At 30.8% G+C, this 24,400-nt stretch overlaps 1 protein-coding gene across 1 annotated transcript in view; it reads right to left on the bottom strand.

The window, feature by feature from the left end:
* The window catches only part of LOC134693436 (mitogen-activated protein kinase kinase kinase 3-like), a 45,163-nt gene extending 25,849 nt beyond the window's left edge, over positions 1-19,314 (bottom strand). The window contains exons 1-5 of the mRNA XM_063554260.1: positions 19,176-19,314; positions 17,109-17,287; positions 16,046-16,194; positions 14,870-14,998; positions 12,897-13,026 (exon numbers count right to left, since the gene is read on the bottom strand). Coding sequence (XP_063410330.1) covers positions 12,897-13,026; positions 14,870-14,998; positions 16,046-16,194; positions 17,109-17,241 — 541 coding nt within the window. The 5' untranslated portion in view covers positions 17,242-17,287; positions 19,176-19,314. The remainder of the gene's footprint in view (positions 1-12,896; positions 13,027-14,869; positions 14,999-16,045; positions 16,195-17,108; positions 17,288-19,175) is intronic.
* Positions 19,315-24,400: the final 5,086 nt, after the last annotated feature.

Raw genomic sequence — 24,400 nt, 5'->3', positions numbered from 1 at the left:
GTTAATATCCGTTTTGCCGGACAGTTGATACTCTCTGTGAGCATTCATTACATCATGTGCAAATGCCTTTTACACTATGTGCAAACAACTAATACGTTTTGTGCAAACCTCGTTTACCTTATGTGCAAACATCATTCACTCTATGTTCAAACATCGTTTACCTTATGTACAAACACCTATTACGTTATGTGCAAATACCTATTAAGTTATGCATAAAAACTACATCATTATGTACAAACTCTATTACGTTATGTGCAAATACCTCTTACATTATGTGCAAACACCGATTACGCTATGTGCAAATGCCTATTACATTATGTCCAAACATCTATTACGTTATGTGCAAACACCTATTACGTTCTGTAAACGCTTTTTTGACACAGATTAAAACAAAACGCATCAGTGACATACACTTTGAAAATTAAGAAAATTATAAGTTTTAGCTTTCTTAAAAGCTCTGACCTACTTCGCTGTATTATTTTTCAAGGTAATATCCATTGGATGCTGACTGTGAACTGAAGGTAATATGTGTGCATCGGGTTGTTGATATAGTATTGGAAATGACGTATCTTTATTTACACCATTGTGGTGAGGTCAGCCTATTCATTTACCGTGGATTATTTTTTCTAGAATCAACGCCTTCTCCATTCGTCGCTGAAATAGACTCACCATTTTATATTCTTTTGTTTCCTTTGTGTGCTTAATGACATTAAGGTTGAATTGGCCAATTTACTGATTTCTGTTCAGTAATGGAATTAATTTAAAAACTTATATATGCCTGCACAGGGAGTAGAACCCGTCCATGATTTTTCTTAAGTGTCACTAACATCAACATATCGACGAAACCTCTCGGCTACCAATTCGTTACGATTTACCTGTGTAATTCTTAGATATAAATGAATATTTGATATACATCGGTACAACGGACACACATGGATTGTACCTTTATATATACAATAATAGGTAATCGTATAGTATGAGTTGGTAGCCGCGAGGTTTCATGGATATGCTCAATGAGTAAGAAGTTGTCGGCTTAGGTTCGAACCCTGGTAAAAAATTTTATTGTCCCTATTCTCTAGTTTTTCTGTTTTATTTCTTGTTTTTTAAATTATTTTGAATCTTTTGTTTCATAAAAGCGAGTTTGGTCGTTTATTATCTGATCATTGTTAGCTATTCCACATGTTTAAAACGAAAATAATTATAACATTATAGGTGTCGATGTTTGTTTTATGAATCGATACAGTATGATTTCATCTGTTTATTCGCAAATTCTTATGCTAGAAAATCGTGATGTTCCAAGAATAAGACTTCTTGCTAGAAATAACAGACACATGCTTTATTTATATGCTATATATATGTTTTTTGTCAAGTTGTTGTCCCCGGCTTTGACTTTTCCCCATTTTCATTCTCAATTTTTTTTAGAAATAAGATCAAATATGTCTCATTTTGTCAAAAATTATAATATTCAGATGCCTGATAAATGAAAATCTTTAAGGGCAGACGTGTTGTGTAAAACATGTATGTGTATTGTTTTAACCTTTAAATGTGATATATAATTTATTTTAATGCATCGTTTGTCACGATAACATGGTTATTTAAACTTACTTACAATGCCTTCTAATTAAGAATAGGCTATAATTTTGAAAGACATCACACAATAGTTTAAGTTATAAATACTATGGATAAGCGTTGATTCATGAAAAACAAACCATTCGCATTGCGGGCTCATGGTTTCTTTTTCAAGAATCAACGCTTATCCGTTGTATCTATATACACATATTGATTGATACAAAAATGTTATATAAATATTTAGTTTTTTGTTCTTAAAGAATGTGCGATATACATCCATTCTATTAGACATGTTACGAAAAGGTATATTCACGACGCTGAGGTTGACAATTTACACTTTAAATGTGGGGACTGTGTCACAACACCAAAGAGATTACCTGTGAATACATTGTATTATATTTAAAAACTGTATTTATCCTTTCGCAGGCAATTCCGTATGGAACGAATATTCAATAACATTTATACGATTAGAAATATAAGAAATAGATATTAATAATTTCCATTATATTTTTTAAGTAACAATAATAATACTGCAAAAAGGGGGGACGTTCATGTTAATGCAGTAGATCTGCGGGGCAACGGAGATACGGGGTACATACGTGTGTGAATTCTTTGGCGAGCCCTTAATATATCTTATAAATAGTCTTAAGTATTATAATATGTTGTATTCATGAACCTACTCGTGAATATATATGTAACGATCAATTTTATATAGTTAAAAAAAAAAACAAAAAAAAAACAGTGTATGTATTTTGATCCAGTTGTTTGCCACCTAAATTCTTATATAACAGGGTCTGTTTTAAATAACTAAAACACGATTTCAACTTGAGGCATGTTGCACTATATAGAAAAATTTCGCCCGGTCATATAGCTTCGAAGGCATGTATTTTCTTTCTTTATTTCAGGCTTCCAACTTTGTCTCAATTTCAAAAGTTTCAGCTCATTTTGTATTTTCTGTATAATAGTTTGTGATTGATTGATTGATTGTTGGTTGCTTAGTGTTCAGTGGCAAATATTTCATGTATGTTTAGAACAAGAAGAGGTGTGTGTAAAATATGACTCGCTACTCATCGGTTGAACAACCCTGCAGAGTTTCAAAAGCATTGCATAATGACTTAGATTTGCAATTACATCTTAAAACCACCTTATGCAGATATTTTGTATTTCATAAATTCCTAAAAAAATTGTGGAAATTCGCCAACCATTTCATAAGAAAACGAGAATATGAAAATAAAAGCGACACCGATGACCGATGGGTCTTTCCTGCTAGGAGTTTCTCTAAAACAAACATGTTTTTTTAAAAATTAAATCTGTTGAATGGGTACCTATTACTACCCTACGCAGTTGGGTTTTTTTTCAGGGAGAGGGGGACTAGGATTAAATTTGAAAAGGCAGGACGGGATTTGTGAGTTAAGAAAAGGCAGAATGCGTAACTTGGCAAAAAAAAACATAAAATTTAACTTGCTTTCTATGTATAATATTATCAATCTAGAATTGAAAGAACTTGTATAACCCTCAGCCCCCCTTTTCCATGCATACCACCTACTCCTACGAGCGTACACCTTTTATGTCTTATGACAAGTTTTAGCCAGCAATGATATCAAAAGCAATTGTCGTATAAGATGTTAAATGCATAATGATGGTCTAAATAAATGTAATTTAAATTAACCAAGACGCATAGGATTTAAATATTACCTATTTATATCTATAATCAATGTTTTGACACCGTCCCCAAATTTTAAGTCTAATTTGTCAACCTCAGCGACGAGAATATACCTTTTCGTAACATGTCTATTGATATTTTGTTCGATTTATTTAGCAAACAAATCTTACATATTGCAGATGAGCAATGCAAGTAAAAACGTATTAATGATTGATATTTCAATTTTCAATTTCAGTGTGTAATATATGCATAATAAAACGACCATGAATTAATAAAATTTGATCTGAAATGTAATACACACAGTTAATTTTCCGGCATTTGATGGCTTAATATCCTAAGAAGAGAACAGTCTGTAAATATTTATCTCATTTAAGCAAATAGTTGTTGCTGAATTTCAGCCACATCATGAAGCAACAAAACATAATTTATATATGACAAGTAATTATTTCAAGATGGCGTGTATACCGACTGAAACTTAAAGCTATGCACTGTTATTCGAAGCAAAATAAAGCTACATGTAAAAAACAAAATGCAACCTCATTTCTCTACGGAAAATGTGAACGGAAAGTAAGTTGATATAAAAATAAGACGTGGTATGATTGCCAACGAGACAACTTTTTAAATAAATTAATAATATGAAAGGTTTGTTAAACTTGTTAGAAACATAAATAAAGTAAAAAAATCTTTAATAGGTATACACACGTACAGAAATAGTGTGTTACCGCATGCGGAAGAATATCTCAAGAACGTTTGCGATATCCCATGCAGAGTTATCTGTCTTTGCTCCCTCTCTCTGGTTGGGACATTGAATGTTTTGCTGGAAAATATGAGTGCCCACTCAAATGTAATCTATTAGAAAAATCGAAATAATACAGAAGATTGTCCACCATGCACTTGCACAGCACTATAATTAATTGGTGCAATATAATGATATACAAATGGATGAAAATTATATATACATGTAACTGTAATTTACAAATATTAAAATAATGTATAACAAAAAAAGAGTTCACTGATTTATATCAATACTACGATGAGGTTGAATTTATCATCCACGCACAGAAAAAAAATATATATCTGTACTTTAACGTCACATTCAGGTAAAGAGATGTGATTTGGTTTTCCGAGACAAGTGTTTGTGACCGTCCACAAGAACTTGCGGTCATCCGATGTTCAGTACTTCAGTACTTTGATTCATATCTTTAACATAACGATTTTCTCAAATAGAAATAAAACATAACAAGGGTTTTATATTTTTACAAATGTCTTATTGCCCTTATATTATCTTGATTCATTTTGAGAACTCATATCGTATCAATGACATACTGCACATTTAACGATTTTTGAAAACTGGGAGTTTTTTCATGGTGCCTTAAACGGATGAACAAGAGGGTTCCGAAATTCCAGTAATACAAAACATGACTAGTGAACTTTCTTAAATCATAACCAGTGGCAGAAAAATTACAGAAGAATTTTAGCCTTCCCTTCTGGTGTTAAAGTCTGTCACAGTTTTCTTTTCGTTATACAGCCTAGGTGATTTTTTTAAAAATAATTTTGACTAAATATGTTACGTCGATTTCAGGGCGAACAAGATTGCATCAATTCAAGATTGTTTCCGCACTTGGAGGAAAATTTTAATTGACTCATATGAACTTTATGAAAATACGGATTTTTTGTGTTATTAAAATTTGCTGTTACAAAATGATAGAAATTATTATAAATTAAGGAATGTATCTCCCTCGTGCAAAGCTCTGATTCCTTTCACGAATTTGGCTATACTTTTTGGACCTTTTGGATTATAGCTCTTCATCTTTTATATAAGCTTTGGATTTCAAATATTTTGGCAACGAGCATCACTGAAGAGACATGTATTGTCGAAATGCGCATCTGGTGCAAGAAAATTGGTACTTAATTAATCTTATTATGCCTCGCTAGCCATTTATACACACACAAAAAAACGTCCCGCTTTTACAGTAGCCGAGAAAAGGGGGATCGATATATCTAAAAATTCGTAAGGGTTCCGTGGAACCCAGTGTCTCGATTACTTTTACGGTTAATCGCAGGCTCAACAAAAATGAGGAAAAATATCAATAAAAATATTCCTCTTGATACGATCTTTGATTGTAAGAAGGTTCTGTCCACGTTTGGTAAAAATATAGGCTAATTTAATAAATGTTTAAAAAAATGAACTTCAGTAATGTTAACAAGAATATAAAAAAGAAGATATGGTACGATTGCCAATGAGACAAATATCCAAATAAGACCAAAATGACACAAACATTAGCAACTATAGATCATCGCACGGTCTTCAACAATGAGCAAAGCCCATACCGCATAGTCAGCTATAAAAGGCCCCGATAAGACAATGTAAAATAATTCAAACGAGAAAACTAACGGCCTCATTTATGTAAAAAAAAAATGAACGAAAAAAAATATGTAACACATAAACAAACAACAACCACTGATTTACAGGCTCCTGACTTGCGACAGTCACATACATAAACAATGTGGCGGGGTTAAACATGTTAGCGGGATCGCTGGAAGTCCTTTCATAAGTAAAACACAGGTATAAAAACTCTTAACAAAATTTCTTTCCAGAAACTAGCTTTTGATCACAAATAAGCTTCTGTCCAAGTCTCGTATAAATCCAAAAGAGTATAAGAAAGTTATTATAATTCTAAAAACATTAACCACAGAGTGAATATGTTGTTTCACAGAGTGATAGTAATATTTCCTGGCAGAAAATCTTAGCTCATTTATAAGTAAAATACGGAAAAAATGGAATTTTATTTTTACAAATTTTTATGATCATAAACAAGCTTCTGTCCAAGTTTGGTAGAAATCCAGTATAGTTTAAGAAAGTTATTACAATTTAAAAAACTTTAACCACAGAGTGGTATTTGTGGACGCCGCCGCCGACGACGATGACGACACCGACGACGACGGAATGTAGGATCGATATGTCTCGCTTTTTCCACTAAAGTCGAAGGATGGACAAAAATGGCAATATTTAACGGAAACTGTCGAAACATATTTTAGAATGATAACATTTAGATCCCATACAATATATTTGTATGAAATTTTATATTTTTCCGACGTAGTCGGTATAGTTTCGGTTTGTGCCCTTTGAACTTAAGGACGCTTAACTATGGCAACACAATACGCATGCTCGAAAATCCTTTCTGTGATTGGACAAAATGCTGTCATGGTGGGTGATTTGGTTGTGTTTGAAAAAAAAAGAAACGTCTCGTTAATTATATCGTGATGGAAAGCAAGTGAAAAACTATAAATATTTGAACGAGATTTACAAAGATTTATATTTTTATTCAAATAATTGTTTCTCCGATAGCTCTTTGTATCCATGCCAGCTGTTTATTCTGATCAATTATATATTTTTTTTTAAAACTTTGTTGTACGAACGTACATGACTTTTAGAACGCATCTATGCATGTGATATTTCCTCGGTTTTTTTTTAAACATATACTCAAACTTAAATACGTCGGATATCTTTTTTAAAGATGGTTCTTGTTTAAAATAAGATTTGACAGAATAATGATGTGCAGCAAATTCCTTTTGTGAACATTTGGCTTGATTGTGTATTTAGCTGTATTTATAGAATCATTCGCGTTCATAACTAAACGCATCGAAGCCTAACGTTTATACCGTATATATCCCATTATAATATTCATTGAATTTATGACTCTCCGTTCGAAAAATAAGTTTATGTTTCTAATTCATACGACGGTCACGATATTCGTTGAAATATTGAACAAAAAGATAAATTCATATCAACAACTGTGGAATAATGTATTGATTTTAAATGTACTTTGTTTGTAAACGGGAAATTTATTCTTTTTTATATTACCAGAAAGAAATCCATATTACCGATTGATCAACATGGAAGCGGGTAGCAGGAATTGAACATGTACAAACAAATCAAAAACATGTTGTGTACCTGTTATTTGTATACAATAACTAGCTAATCATGCTAATAGCAGGATAAAAGCAAATTACTTAACTCTTAACATTTTTTTAAAAAACTGGTGAAAAAAATAAATGGGTTAAAAAATGAATTGATTAGCTGACTATGCGGAACGGGTTTTTGTCAAAGGCCATAAGAGGATCTATTGTTATTTATTTCTTTGTCATTTGGATTTTCGTTGAGAATTGTCTCATTGGCATTCATACCTCATCTTTTTTCTAGATAGTCAGTATTTTCTGAAATTCAAAGGTAAAATTATGTTATGATGACCATTTTAGCAACGAAATTATTTATGTATTCTTATAGAAAACCAAAAAAACCGATATGCACACCACTTATAAAAAAATAATAGAATAAAATACATAAATATGGTTAAAGATAAGATTTTAGATGTTAAAAAGCAGTATGGTGCATTGGTTTATAATTTTGATAATATACATGAGATTTGTAACGATGATCTTCATTTTACAGTAAATAGTCAGTTATTTCTTGAAACATTGTTGTTAGAAATTAGAGGTAAAATCATATCTTATTCAAGCTATAAGAAAAAACAAAAGGATAAAAAGGAAAAAGATCTATTATGTGATATTGAAATATTAGAAGCTAAACTGGAAAAAAATTTATTACATAGCTTCGAAATTAAAAAAACAAGAATTAGAAAGTATAAGAAAAGAAAAGATTAGGGGTAAATTTATACGCTCTAGAGTGCAGTGGATTGACGAAGGTGAAAAACCTACGAAGTATTTTTGTGGTCTTGAATCAAAACAGTTTACAAGCAAAATAATTCCCAAAGTAGAAAAGGATGATGGTAAAATTATTACAAACCAATTTGATATTTTAAAGGAGACAAAATACTTCTATGAAAATTTATACAAAAATAAGGTTACTATTGGCAATGGGTGTAAACTGAGTGATTTAGAAAGAGAGATTTGAAAGATTTAAATTTTAATAAACTATCTGTGGATGAACTATTGGATTTAGAAGGGGAGATAACTATTAATGAAGCTAGCATTACTTTACAAAAAATGAATAATAATAAATCACCAGGGTCAGATGGTTTTTCAACAGATTTTTTAAAGTTTTTCTGGAAGGATTTGAAAGCTTTTGTTGTTAAATCTTTAAATTATGGTTCAAATTTGGGACATTTATCAGTGACTCATAGGCAGGGAATCATTACATGCTTACCAAAAGACAATAAACCAAGACATTTACTCAAAAATTGGAGACCAATCTCCTTACTTAATACTGTATACAAGATTGGTTCAGGGGTTATTGCTAGTAGATTTTAAAAAAGTTTTAGACAAACTGATTGATTTAGATCAAACTGGCTTTATAAGTGGGCGTTTTATTGGGGATAACATCAGATTGATTTATGATCTTTTACAATATACAGAAGAACATAATATTCCAGGTTTATTGCTTTTAATTGATTTTGAAAAAGCATTTGATTCTCTATCGTGGGACTTTTTGTTGTCAGTGTTGCAATTTTTTAACTTTGGTGAATCTATTATTAACTGGGTTAAAGTATTTTATAATAATATCTCATCTGCAGTCATACTTTGTGCAGAAATTTTGGCAATTAGAATACGAGGGAATAAAAATATTACTGGCATAACTGTGGCTAGGATAGAACATAAGTTATCACAGTTTGCAGATGATACTTCACTTATTTTAGATGGAAGTGAACACTCCTTAAATCAAACTTTAAATGAATTAGATTGGTATGCAAACCTCTCAAGGCTAAATATAAACTTTTCTAAAACACAGGTAGTTTGGATTGGGAGTAAAAGATACTGTAGTGACAAACTTTGTCCAAACAGAAATTTATCCTGGGGTGCAACATCTTTTAAGTTATTGGGTATAAATTTTGACGTAGATCTTGATAAAATTATTAACATCAATTATAGTGAGAGAGTTTTGCAGAATAAAAATCTAATCAAAATATGGTTAAAAAGAAATCTTACAGTAATAGGTAAAATTACAGTTGTGAAAACTCTGATTTTACCTCTCCAAAATTACCTTATAATTACATTGCCAAACCCAAATCAAGAACTTGTGAAAAAGATTAATGAGATTATTTTTACATTTATTTGGAATTCACCTGTTCATAGAGTCAAGAAAGATCTGTTACAACAGGATTACAGTGAAGGTGGATTGAAAATGATCAATCTTAATTCCTTCATCATAGCACTCAAATCTACATGGGTTAGAAAACTTTTTCAATCTAACAATAAATGGAAAAATGTTTTATTTTCCATAATAAATCAAGAAAAAATATTTAAGTTTGGAAATGGTTATCTGTCAAACAATAAAGTAATCATGAAAAATAAATTTTGGCAGGATGTATTCCATTCATGGGACATTATTGTTGATAAAGAAGAAAAGAATATGTGGGAATATTTTTTGTCAAGTCCACTGTGGATGAATAATTGTATTAAAATAGAAAATAAACCTGTATTTTATAAAAACTGGATAATAAAGGTATATTTTTCATTAATGACATTGTATCAGATGCTGGAAATTATTTCAGTTTAGAACATTTAGAAGAAACATTTAAAATTGATAGAAATGTTATGAAATATAACAGCATAGTTTCTGCAGTAAAGAATGCAAGAAAGGGATATGTTTTTGATAATTATAAACTAGTCACACATTTATTCCTTCATTTGACAAGATTTTTTTTAAAAGCTCAAGGGTAACTAAAGACATGTATTCACTGTTAATAAAAAAATAATATAGTTTCAACGGGGCAGAAAAAATGGGATCAAATTGTGAAGGTAGATGAAAAGGAATGGAAATTAATTTTCAAATTACATTTTAAAGTCACAAAAAATACCAAACTGCAGTGGTTACAATATAGAATAAATCAACATATTTTAGGTACAAATAAATTTTTGAATAAAATTAAGGTCACTGACAACCCAAATTGTACTGTTTGCCAAGAAGAAGTAGAAACTATTGTACATTTATTTTGGAATTGTGAGATTGTTCAAACATTCATTGATGAAATTGACTCATGGTTATTGTCAAATGGTATAAGTGTTCCATTTACCATAAAATATTTTCTATTTAGGGATATTACAAAATCATTTAGGGGGAATGCTGCAAATTTGATTTATATGCAGATAAAACAATATATTTTCAACTGCAAATATTTTAAGAAATCTCTATCAATGCAGGCAGTGCAAAGTAAAATAAAATCTTTATACAACACTGAAAAATTAATTGCTGTTAAAAATACAAGAGTAGAAATTTTTGACAAAGTTGGAATGCTTTTGCCATTCTGTTTGACGAATGATCAGATATTTTGTTTTACATTGTATATGTGTGTACATAAATTAGTAGAAATAGAAATGTCATATGATATATTGTTTCTCACATGAGAAAGAACTACATTATTCATCTCTGCAAATAAATAACCAAAAACAAACAAAAAACTTTTAATTTCCTTAAAATTGAATATTTATCTTTCAATTATCTATTTACCTATCTATTTAATTTTGTTTCTTCTTTCTTTTTTTTTCTTTTTTTTTTCTTTTTTTTGTTTTTTTGTTTTCTCTTTTCATAATTTTAAATTCAAAATAATCTACAGACATACCTAAAAATATATAGCTTATAGACACTTATTTTTTATTACTTCAACTACTCATATTATATATTTTTTCATAACCTGTGCATTTGTTATATTAGATAATTATGTTTGATTATCTTAATGGTAAACTTCATTTTTTGATATTACTGATATGGTATATAATATTTTCAAATATAGAAAATTGTTTGTTCAATACTAACAAAAACTAACAGTTGTATATTATATGTTATTTACTAATGTTAACGAGGCCGGGATAAGGTACCGGTACTTGATGTTTTAAAACTAACAAATGTACAGATTTCAATAAAATATGATAAATTAAAAAAAAAAATAATAGAAGAAAACAATAACAATTTATTAGATATGTATTTTGTTTTGTATCGTTCTTGATGACAGGATTCGAAAAGATACCAACCAAATACAAATAAATGAAAGTCATTATCTGGAGTTTCAAGTTGCGGAGTTTTTGTTTAACCCGTTTGTCTACCTGTATGATCTAAAATCGGATCATTTTTTCCAACATCTCTGTGAGTTTAAAAAAAAAATATTTTCAGATAAGAGGGGTTGGTCACCTGACCACCCTTTTTCAGGACTCCAACCTTTTCAACACGCCTTGTCAGGGACGGAGGAAATAATAAATCTTAGAAAGGTTATTCAGAATAATATTCACAACTGTAAAAGGAAATGAACGATCAAAATATCCTGAACATTTTGTTGGATTCATTATCTGCTACATGAAACGTGGGAGACGTCATTACATTTATAGCATTAATCTAGTACAGATGAAAACCATACTGGGAGGGTATACGTAATAACAAATCATCCTGGTCTCTTGTGAAGAGTTGTCACATAGTCATTCGTACCACATCTTCTTTTTTATATCGTTTTGTTCCTTTCGGTTGCACCTCTTGGAAACTAGAATCGTGTCTGTATATTTGTTAAAATTTTTAACAAAAATGCAACAAATTTTCAAATAAAATTGAGTATGAAAATGGGGAATGTGTCAAAGAGACAACAACCCGACCATAGAAAAAACAACAGCATGGATGCATAACGCACACTTTTAAATTGGAGCAAAGTAATTTCCAATAAAACTTGATACATTGTATGTATATAGCATTTTTACACCAATCAATATAATTATTAAAATCCACAGTTTGTTAGAAAGGTCAATTTTTATTTTTTTTTCATTTTCAAAATGCATATCATTGATGCTTTTTTTTAAATCTGTTTCAAAAAAGCGTTTACCAAAACATAATAGGTGTTTGCACATAACGTAATAGGAGTTTAAACATAACGTTATAGGTGTTTACACCTAACGTAATAGGTGTTTGGACATAATGTAATAGGCATTGGAACATAACAAACATAATGTTTGCACATAATATAAGCAGTATTTGCACATAACGTAATAGTGTTTGCACATAATGATGTAGTTTTTATAAATAACTTACTAGGTATTTGCACTTAACGTAATAGGTGTTTGCACATAAGGTAAACGATGTTTGCACATAGAGTGAACGATGTTTGCAAATAAGGTAAACGAGGTTTGCACAAAACGTATCAGTTGTTTGCACTGGAGATGCATATGTATAAACACAACATAACGCCAAAAGACTAAATTACCGTGAGATTTACATAGAACAAAGGTGTATCAAAACAAAACGTTTAGAACATTTGACATAACAATAACACTTGAGACAGGACGCAGTTAGTAACTGACTTACGTGAAAGAAGAATAGAAACAACATAGATAAAAGATGAGAGAATGTAAAGGTGGATGACCATAAAGTTCCGAAGTATTCACAGAATATATAGTAGTTACAGCATAATGTAATGCATATTTTACACAACAAAGTTTAGCAATGACATATCATACAATTGTTTGACCAAACAAATTACTTATTTGACATAACACAGATATGCCGTGTCAGAATATATAAAGGCATCTGCACATAACATAAAGAAGAAATGACAGGACGTAAAGGCAAAGCGACAAAACACATATCATATTTACACTATAAGACAGTTCCGGCGTTCCATATCTGTCAGCTACTTTATTCATAGTGTAGGCATGTGTTGTTACTTACCTTTAATATCTCTATGGGCAATTAATTTTGCATGAAGAAAAAGAACCCCGTTTAAAACCTCATGTGTTATATAACTCACACAAATCTCAGCCATAGGTCCAGACTGTTTGTATATACTTTTAATGGATCCCTGTTTGAAAAAGAATAACAGCAGGATATAAAAGAAGTTTTATTTTATGTCTCTGTTCTTGTAATTGTTTTATATAATATGAATGTCCTTATCCTGGGCATACAAACAATGCCGTATTTGGCAAAACCTTTTCAACTTTAGATCTTCAGTGCTGTACAATTTTGTAATTTTTTTTTTCGTCACTGGTGAGTCTCGTGTGGAATAGACGCGTTTTTGGCGTATTGAATTTTAAACCTGATGCTTTTTGTTATCTATTAATCATGCTTTTCTTTGTCTAATGTGTTCTGCTTTTTATTTGTATTGTAGTCCTGTAATATTTATGTTATATTTAACTGTGCCATTTAAGTGCGAGGTTTGGCATGCCTTAAAACCAGGTTCAACCCACCACTTTTATTCCCCTTTAAAAGTGTCCTGTACCAAATCAGGAAGATGGTCATTGTTATAATATTGTTCGTTTCTGTGTGTGTGTTGCATTTTAACGTTGAGTCGTTTCTGTTTTCTCTTAATTTTGAGATAGGACGTGGCACGGTACTTGTCTGTCCCATATTTATGTATTTGGTTTTGGTGTTGTATTTGTTATTCTCGTGGTGTATTGTCTGTTGCTTGGTCCGTTTCTGTGTGCTGTTGCGTTTCGGTGTTGTGTCGTTGTTCTCCTCTTATATTTAATGCGTTTCCCTCGGTTTTGGTTTGTTGCCCCGATTTTGTTTTTTGTCCATGGATTTATGAGTTTTGAACAGCGGTATACTACTGTTGCCTTTATTCATCTTTTAATAGGCTCTCGAATCAAGATGATACTTTAAATTTTTACATCTGAATTTTCAGGATTTACCTTCATTATGGATAATTTGAACCGAGGATGTTAAATTGTTAAACGCCCTGAAGAGCAATGTAAGTTACACAGAAATTTAAAAAAACTATTGCTCATCGTAAGACTTTCAACAATCAGCTAACCTCACACCGTCTAGTCAGATATAAAAGGCCCGAAGTCACAAACGAAAAACAATTCACACGAAAAAACTAACGGCCTAATTAATCATTGTTAATGTATAAAAATAATTAAAAAATGCAAATATATAATAAGAACTCATTCGAATGTAATTTTTATAAAATATTATTTGTTATTGGGTAAAAGTTACCGTCAATTCCACAGTTGACCAGAAATAACTAGGGGAAATCCATCATTGTTAATTACTTAGATCAACAAATGTTTGATTACTACAAAAATGTACAATATTATCAAAAAATAAAACAACACAAATCGTCGTTTCGAAATAATTTATCAACATTTGAATAATAGAGTTAAAATGATAACATTTAGTTTGTAAGTTCTATTTATATGACTTTTTTTTAGCCAGAATCATTTATGAAATTACGCAGAATTTTATTTCTATTAAAATTAAATATTTTTTCAAGCTCTTTTTTTCTTTTTAATTTTCCTCGGAGTTGAGTATTTTTGTTATCTTACTTTTCAAAACCTCTGGTTTTCATCATCCTTTACAAAATATCGCTATCGCGTCGAAACAGACACGAAATATATTGTATTTATTAGTATAAAATGCTAATACAAACATTCTGAAATTACTGCAAAATTAATGTTTACCTCACACCAACGGGGCTTTTTCTAGAAACTTTTTCCAAATGTCTTTTAGCGTGTTCAGATTAAATGTATACATAGTTTACAAGTTACGTGTTTTTTTTTTTTTAAATTTTATCATCGATTAAACTCTTACAAAATAAAACGTTTGTTGCTTTGTTTTGTATGTAAAAAGAAATATACAAACAGACACGACCTGGAAAACTGATTAAAATGAAATCATAAAGGAAATAGAACAGAAATTCCTACCATGTCCATATATTCCAAGAACAGATACCACGTCGAAGAATCATAAGTAATTATACCTAAACAACTGACAATATTATTATGCCACATCTGTCTAAGAATGGTGTATTCATTTGTCAATGCTGTTACATTCTGAAAAAAAATTAATAAAATAACAATAAAAGCAATTGACATGCTATCAATCATATTAAATGCAATTCGTTAATTCGATAATTCAATTTGATTTATGCATTATATCTAGTTTAAACATATTTTATTTGCTGAATTAAAGCAAAATGGATTAGACACAAGTAAATCATACTTATGAAGTCTTTTCCATAATACAATATAAAGTTACAATAACAGTATAATATAATGGACATGCATATAAAACAAACAGTTTATACAATATAATACTAGCTTTCATAGGTGAACAAAGAGGAGACAAAGTAAAAAAGGAAAAAGAAAGTTTGAAAAATCGTATACTTCTGTGACGATGACTTGTGGATTGATGACAACGATGACGTCCTGTGACAGCAATAATAATAACGCTCTATCAAGGCATAAGAAATCTGTTTGACCTTTTTATGTAATTTTGAACTTGTATTATGCATTATATCTGTCACGGCATTGTCATCAAATTAACATTTAATGGTTGCGTGAAAACCTGTGAATACGTTTTATAACAAGTTGACTAAGTGACGAATAGTTTGGCGGGATAACAGAGGTGCGAACATCCCAAATGGTTTGTGTTTTATAAAGTTTAACATTTTTCATTCTGTTTCTGTTTGTACTTTTTATCATGGTAACTTATAATCCGGCATAATAAATCACGTGCAACCAATGTGCATTTTTGGAGGGGGTACGGGGTGAGGGTATTTCCATCTGAAAAGCCAGAAAGCTCAGACATAAACCTTTAAATGCAAGTTTAATTATCTGTTGGTTGACAAAATATATGCAATACGTATGTCTTAACAGAAATATATATAAAAGCACCCAACAGCACAAAATAGTTATTCCTAATACATGTTATACCTGATCAAAACCGTATCTTATCTGATATATTTTTGTAGTATAGAGTAAAGTGATATGTTAATGGTATATTCTTTCACATTGAGGTCGAAATTTCGTACATGTACCGTTAAAATAACATGATAATAATAAACAGGACATCATGTTCTCAAATCTAAACGTACCTACCACTTGTGACTGTGGGTTCCAGAGTGTTTGCGATGCACATTTAACTGCACAAAACCCTTGAGAACTCAAATGCTTTGCTAAATATACTTTGCCAAATGATCCCTGTCCAAGAAGTCTGACAAATATGTAACCATACGGGGATAGTTCATCTGAAATACAGTTATGTAGTAAATTTACGTCATAACTTTATACCTGTAAGTGTATGCTCGTAAAATCAATGCAATTACAATCGTTTTAATTCATATTTTACATGTTTTACTCGATTTATCAATGAAGTGTCCAGTCAGTCGTTTGTTAATTCCTTTTATGACACTGATATGCCAAAAATCAGGTTCAACCCACCATTTTTATCTTTTAAAATGTCCTGTACCAAGTCAGGAAAATTACCATTGTTATATCATAGTTCGTTTCTGTGTGTGTAACATTTTAACGTTGTGTTTCCGTTGTGTCTTTTGTTTTCTCTTATATTTGAGTGTGAATTCACTTTACTATATGACGTGTCACGGTACTTTTCTATCCCAAATTCATGTATTTGGTTTTAATGTTATATTTGTTTTTCTCATCGGATGTTGTCTAATGCGTAGTCCGTTTCTGTGTGTGTGTTACATTTTAATGTTGTGTCGTTGTTCTCCTCTTATATTTAATGCGTTTCCCTCAGTTTTAGTTTGTTTTTGTCCATATATTTACGAGTTTTGAACAGCGGTATACTTCTGTTGCCTTTATTTATAAGTGATTAGAAATCAGCTAATTAATTATAACGGCAATCATCCTTATCACACACATCTTCAAATAGACTGTCCTTATGCAAATTAAAACGTTAGCTCCGCCCGATCAGTTGCAATAACATTGATTATATGACCTATTGATAAAGATTACTTGTATTCAATTTACCTAGAACATTTTTGTATCAAATTAAATTGATTGAAATTTTATAAAACGTGTATGCTTATTCAATTTGTAGAAACATTTCATTTCCCATACGATCAGTATAGTTTAACTAGTACAGTGTATCTGGTTAAATAATTTGTATTATGATATTGTTGAATATGTCTTCGTCAATTACCTGTAGCATTTATCCTTCGGAAAAGAGGTACTTGGAAATTGAACATAGGTTGTAGAAAAGGATTAATAGGTACAGGTGGTAATTGTTGTGGTTGGCACAAAGGTACATATATAAACGGATTTTGTAACTGCATATTTGTTTTGACATGTATCTTTTCGAAATCCTGCAGTAACTAATTTCTGCAAAAGAAATGGTTCATAATATATTAATTCACTTTTCTACGTTTACGGGACATAGTGCACATAGTGGGTGCAATTAAACAATTTGAAATATAAAACATTCGTCAACACCTGATATGAGTAGATACATTGTTATCAAAGGTACCAGGATTATAATTTAATACGTCAGACGTGCATTTCGTCTACAAAGGACTCATCAGTGACGCTCAAATCAAAATAGTTATAAAGTCAAACAAGTACAAAGTTGAAGAGCATTGAGGATCCAAAATTTCAAAAAGTTGTGCCAAATACGGATGAGGTAATCAATTCCTTGGATAAGAAAATCCTCAGTTTTTCGATAAAAATTCAAAGTTTGTAACAGGAAATTTTTAAAAGTGATCATATAATTGATATTCATGTCATCTCCGAAGTGATGACTACTGGGCTAGTGATACCCGCGAGGACACCGGCAGGGGCATCGACCCCAGGGTGTACATAGATTCATCAGTGACGCCCAGATTAAAATAGTTATAAAGCCAAACGAGTACAAAGTTGAAAAGCATTGAAGATCAAAAATTCCAAAAAATTGTGCCGAATACGGGTAAGGAAATCTAATCCTTGAATAAGAACATTCTTAGCTTTTACGAAAATGTTTTGTAATAGGAAAGGACAAGGTATGATAAGGGCCCCACTTTTTCCAGATTTTTATAAACTTTGAAGTTGAAACTCGTCACGCCTGTGTAATAAACTGCAGTATCTGCTCGTCTATGTAGAATCTTACTTTTATGTGTGATTTAGGTCGTTTAACATTGTAAACATTTCTGATAGAGAAACATGATAATCTATAAAAGAGACTCCATACTCGACTAGCTTCGAAATACCAAAGTAATACACCCTTTGCACGGTTCAAATCTATATAATCTTTTTAGCAACTGATCAATGTTATTTTACTTTTGGCATAACTGTTGTAAAACACACTTGTCCAATAGTTTAAAAAATATATATCAAATTATGGCCTTCAACACGGCTTGCAGATTAATTGACATGAGCTGATTTGTATTGAAGAACGATACACAATGATATACATTAAAGATCGTCTTACCATTCTGATGTAACAAATATATGTAGTTTTAAGCATTTGAATTGTTTGATTGATCACAGTCAAATTGTATTACAGGGTTAATTCCTCATTTTTTTTCTCTCAATCATAGTATTGCCAAATAATACTGCAATTTCATTATCAGTCTTTGTCAAATACGAAAAATAATCTACTCTACAATTCAGCACAATTGTAGGAAAGAAAAAAGTTAGCCAATAAGTTCCCGATAAAAAAGTATTTGACAAACTTTAGAATTTGTTTTGTTAAAGTTAGTATCAAATTTAAAAGCCATCACTAAATATAAAATGACAGTAAACGTATACAAGAGAAAAATATATAAACGTATACTACTTCCTCGTGAAGTTTTGTGTCTATTCAGAACTGTTATTATCCAACTTTTGTAACTACCCAACAATACGGTTTGCAAATATCTTCGACTAGTTAACTATGCCGTTTACGTATTTAAATAGAAGTCATTATGACAGCGTAAGTATGTTACCCTACACATTCTGAGCTATACTACTTTGAAAGGTGTGATAATAAAATAGTCACTTTCACTTTTTTCGTCATGGATTATTTATCTTATTAACTTTTGATTACTAGCACATGTCATTTAATCCAATGTTTCAATTTAAAGACAGACATATGCATACCACATCTTCTGATATCTTTATATATCAAATGAAGGTACTATTAGTACTGACATTACATTCAAGAAATATTCTATGTGTATTTTAATTTTTGTGTCAACACTGTCTTATCACTGGCCCTGTGCAGTCTCTGTCTGTAATTTTTTTAAAACATACTCACATATCAATATCAATGTCCACGTGTTCGCAATTTACTTCTATGTACTGCTTGATCGATAAAAATTGGTGTTCTCAATTTTATGTTGAACAGATTTCCTGTAATAAGTTTTCACCTGAATAAAACTTCCTCCATCTAGTCCAAATACAAACCTTGCCAATACACATTGACGGTGGTAATTTGCAACACAATGATTTAAATGTATTTTAAATGATTTGAATGATTGAGTTTCAAAAGAAATTTATAACAAATTTACTGATGTATAACCCAACTTTTAAGAAATTTCCGGCTTAATATTTCCTATTTGTTTTCGTTTTATCTAAATTAAGTTTAAATACCATGATATCAAGTTCATGTTCTATTCTCGGATTGACCACAATTGTTTTTGTTCTTAAAAAAATATTTTCGAAATACTTGGACCGTAGCAACTTTATTATGGATAAATAAATAAAAATTTCAGACATTCGATTTAAATGGTACAGTATATCTATGATTTAATACCTCGACAAGATGTCTGTAAAGTTAGTTGAAACACGAACACCTCGTATCGGTTAATTAATTTGTTATATTGGCCAGGAAACACTTGTATCGTCGATTTCAGTTGTCCCTCCTCATACCTATGATGGTGGAGCTTTTGACTAAGGAAACGGCTCCTTTAAAAGCAGTCCGTATAATATGAACGTGAACGAACGGAATTCTCTTCATAATGATGCGTGAAAAGCAAACGACGAAGCATAAAGTATCCTATTGCCAAACATTGGAAGTCGACAAATGAAAATTTTTAATCATCACGATTGTCAAAGATTCTAGATTGAAGTCGTCGTCCATCTCTGTCAATAACGAGCCAATGAAAATATAAAGATATGTGGCAGATCTTCTGCTGTTGGTTTCATTATAAATTGTAAGTTCGTTTGAAAATTTAAGATGTGAGTACTCATTGAAAACAACTTTGGATTGAAAACGTTAACGTTGTTTTTTCTCTTTCTCATAGAAGTTAGGTAGTCATAACATTTAACTTTACCTCAGGGTAACAAATAAAAAATTGTATTTATTTTCTAATATTTATCTTAACATTTTGTACTTTTGTGTGTCATATATTTAGAGAGGAGTCATAAGAAGTAGTGAAAACGAATTGAAATACTGACTGGAAGAACCAACAATACTATGACCTGCGTAGGCGTTATTATTATAAACATGAACCCACATAAGGTCATTTTCATCAAGAGATAACACCAATGTTTGACCCATGGAAGACCATCCACTACCGGCTAAATACAACGATCCTATCAAATCATCATTGCGGACAAGTTCTAAGTGAGCAGCTTTCGCACCATCATTCATGCCGGTCACAGAAACTAAGTATATTCCTTTTGTTCGCACAATGGCATGTCCATGGTGTGGGTCATATGCATTGCCAATGTTTGTAAAAAATCTTGATGTATTTAACTACTTGTAGCGGTCCTAAAGTGACTGTATGGTCTAAAATGGCAGAAAATGCAACGATTTTTGTAGATGGACCTGCAAAATATTTAAAACATAGTCATGACTTCTTTAAAGATGCATCTTCAAAATGGAATTCATTGTGTATTAAATACTTGCAGCATGTACATTGTCGTCAGGAATATGGTCATTGTTATATTATTTATTGTTCGTTTCTGTGTGTGTTACATTTTAACGTTGCGGCGTTTGTTTTCTCTTATTTGTTTAGTATAAATTCACATTGCGATAAGACGTGTCATGGTACTTGTCTATCCCTTATTCATGTATTTGGTTTTGAAGTTATATTTGTTATTCTCGTGGGATTGTGTATGATGCTTGGTCCGTTGTTGTGTGTGTTACATTTTAGTTTTATGTCGTTGTTCTCCTCTTATATTAAATGCGTTTCCATCGGTTTCAGTTTTTTACCCCGATTTTGTGTTCTGTCCATGGATTTATGAGTTTTGAACAGCAGTATACTACTGTTGCCTTTATTTCTGTTCAAATTAATGACTACGAGATTAAAAAAAAAATATGATTTTTTTGTTTGACTATTCATTTAATTAAAATGAAAATCTTAAATAATAATTCGCTTTCAGCAGCACGATTCGTTCAAATTTGTCAAACTAAGCTATCAAACATCGATGATGAATTCATTACCTAGTGATCGATTTGACCTGTTTTCATGTGACATTTTTATTCAACCAATTCTCTTTAGATTGGTTACTCATGTATTAAAAAAAGGAGATGTGGTATAATTGCCAATGAGACAACTCTCATCAACCTCTAAAGCAAAGTCTATACCACATTATTCAGTTACAAAAGAACCCAAAATAGTGGGTTCAGTCAATTAAAGATAAAGTATTAACATGGAAACAAAAACAAAGGTGGGCGTTAATTGGTTGAATCCAATAATAAAGAATCATTTCGTTACATGTTTGTGTGTAAATTAAAATTCAGAATCAAGGGATTCAGTGATTCAGGAGAAAGAAGTGTAGTTCACTGATTTTTCCACTCTCAAACAAAACCCTGTTTAAAACAGGGTTATCTTTCTTTATAGTTCCATCCCAAAGTTCATTGATATCAAGCGGCTGAAAGCATCTTTTTAGTTGGAGGGTCTGGCTAAAAGAACCGCCACATAAGCAGACCTTGAAGGATATATTCAACAGTATGAAGATCTGACTGCCAGTAATTTGTCATATAGGAACAAAAATGATAAACGACATTCACCTAATGTGGTATATTCGGCGATGGATAAATATGTAGAAATAATTGAAAATCTTGAAAGACTTGGCGCAAGAATCGTCATCTCATCGCTATTACCATGGAGGACAACTAGGCTTGCTAGACATATTTTCCAGTTCAATGAAACGTTGTACTAAAAAATAAGAGACAACAAAAATGTTACACGGTGTGACAACTCTAACTTTTGTCTTGACAGCACATCATATAATGTCAAGATGAATCTTTATGACAAAGATGATCTTCACATTAAAATTAACGAAGGAACAAGAGTCTCGGCAGAAAATTTGAAAAAGCCCTTACATTTTGTGCTAAATGGGAAATGGCATCTTCAACATGTTTAAGAATTAATTAGTCCAACCATATTTATGTACAACTGTCATATAAAAACAATGACTTTATAATTTTGTTTAATGTACCTATGATATATTTTATTTTATTTTCATTTTTCTTGTTTTGTTTTCATTTTTTATTTATCTTTTTTATCTTGTCAATAGTCTTGAATTTTTCTAGTCATCATTTTTTCTCTAAACGTTTTTCAATTTTTTCCCCCAAAAAATTAAAGGATACACATTAAAAAAAAAAGAAAAAAATCCCTCATTTATGTAAATTTTCAACTTGGTCAAGTAATTTTTTCCAAAAATTTAGTTTTTCAACTCTAATGTTTCTATTGAATCCCTTATAATTAAAAAAATGTTAAACAAAGCAAATTAACTATTAGTTCTTGGAATATTCATGGATTGTTTTACAGGGAAGATGGTAATATATATTGCAAACTTAATGACCCTGATTTTTGTGAAAATATAAATTCTGATATCATATGCCTATTAGAAACAAAGGCTAATAAGGAAGACAATCAATGTCTGAAAGGTTATACCTTATTAAAAAAGGTTGCTCGCACAAGGAAAGGTAAAGCTATTCATGGAGGCATTGCCTTATATGCCAGAACTAATGTTAGTAAAGGAATTACATTAATCACAGGTAATTCGTCTGAATTCTTTTGGGCAAAACTAAGTTAAACTTTTTATTCACATTCATCTGATATATTTCATATAAATGTATTCGTCTGTTTTGCTTACAATACACCAATACAGTCTAAATATTCTAAATCTCTAAAAAGTGAGTTAACAACACTAGAACATGTCGAAAAGATAGAACAAGACCTGAGTAAGTTTTCAAATTCAGGGGAGACTATCATTATGGGGGACCTAAATGCACATTTGAATGAAAATGATTAGGATTTTATTTCATCTGATAACGTTAAAAGTTTACAAGATATACTTCCTAATTCATATTTGGCAGATAATGTACATTATAGGAGATATTGTACTAAAAAGAATAATAAAACTGATGAATACGGAAAATGTGTATTAGAGCTTTGCATATCATCTAGAAGCCGAATTCTAAATGGAAAAACTTTAGGGGAAACATTAGATAGTCCCATCAATATAATGGTAGTGCTGTTGTTGATATTATTGTATTGTTAGTACTTATATGCTAAAAAAAGTATGTTATTTTACTGTAAAGAATTCACTGTCCTATAAATGTATGTATATCTTGAATTTTTTTTCTCAAGTACAACAAAAAGTTGGGCCCCAATACCTAAGGGTTTACATTGGAACAATGATGTTCAAAAATGTTATACAGAGATGATGTTTTCAAAAGAATTTGAATCTAATTTAAAATCATTCTTAAGTAAAGACAGAGTACCACAAGGAAATGGGGAGGATGAAGCCACCGAGGATTTAACAGATATTTTTAACAACATTCTCGATAAACTAAGAAGTCATTTAAATCTTCCTAAGGGTAACAGGTTTAAATCTACAAAACGTAAACGAAAAAAAATCTAGTTTAGGGTTTGACAGCGAGTGTGAATCAATGTATCGTAAACGAAGAAAAGTTGAAGAATTATTATGGGCTGAAAGAGCAGTTTAAAAAACTAGTACGAAAAAAAGCACGACAGTTTAAAGCAAAGTTGCTTGATTCCTTGCTGGAATTAGAAGACAAAAACACAAAAGCTTATTTGGATATTATAAATAAATTTAAATATTCTGACAAGGACATGTACATCAGTGATCAGAGTTCTAATATTCCCTCTGATGAATGGTATAATTATTTTTATAAACTATTAAATGTAGATTGTAATAATGAACAGGATGATTTTCCTACAGGGTTTAATGTTTTTCTTGATTATGACAGGAAGTGTTAAAAGCTATAAAACGATTAAAGAATAACACAAGTGTAGGTTTTGACTGTATAAGTAATGAGATGCTTAAACATTCTTGTGTGAATATGTTGAATTGTATTTGCAAACTTTTTAATATCATTTTGAAATCAACTTTATTTCCTGGTAGTCGGACAGAAAGTATGATTAAACCTCGTTTTAAATCAGGAGACGTTAGAGATACACGTAACTACAGAGGTATAGCAATATCTAGCTGTTTAAGTAAGTTTAAGTAACAGATTAGATTTTTTTTGTAACTGAGAACAACATACTATGTAAAACTTCA

Source organism: Mytilus trossulus, chromosome 12, assembly GCF_036588685.1.
Source record: "Mytilus trossulus isolate FHL-02 chromosome 12, PNRI_Mtr1.1.1.hap1, whole genome shotgun sequence".
Taxonomy (NCBI): Eukaryota; Metazoa; Mollusca; class Bivalvia; order Mytilida; family Mytilidae; genus Mytilus; species Mytilus trossulus.
Note: the sequence above shows the minus strand (reverse complement) of the source record. Positions and strands in the feature narration are given on the sequence as shown.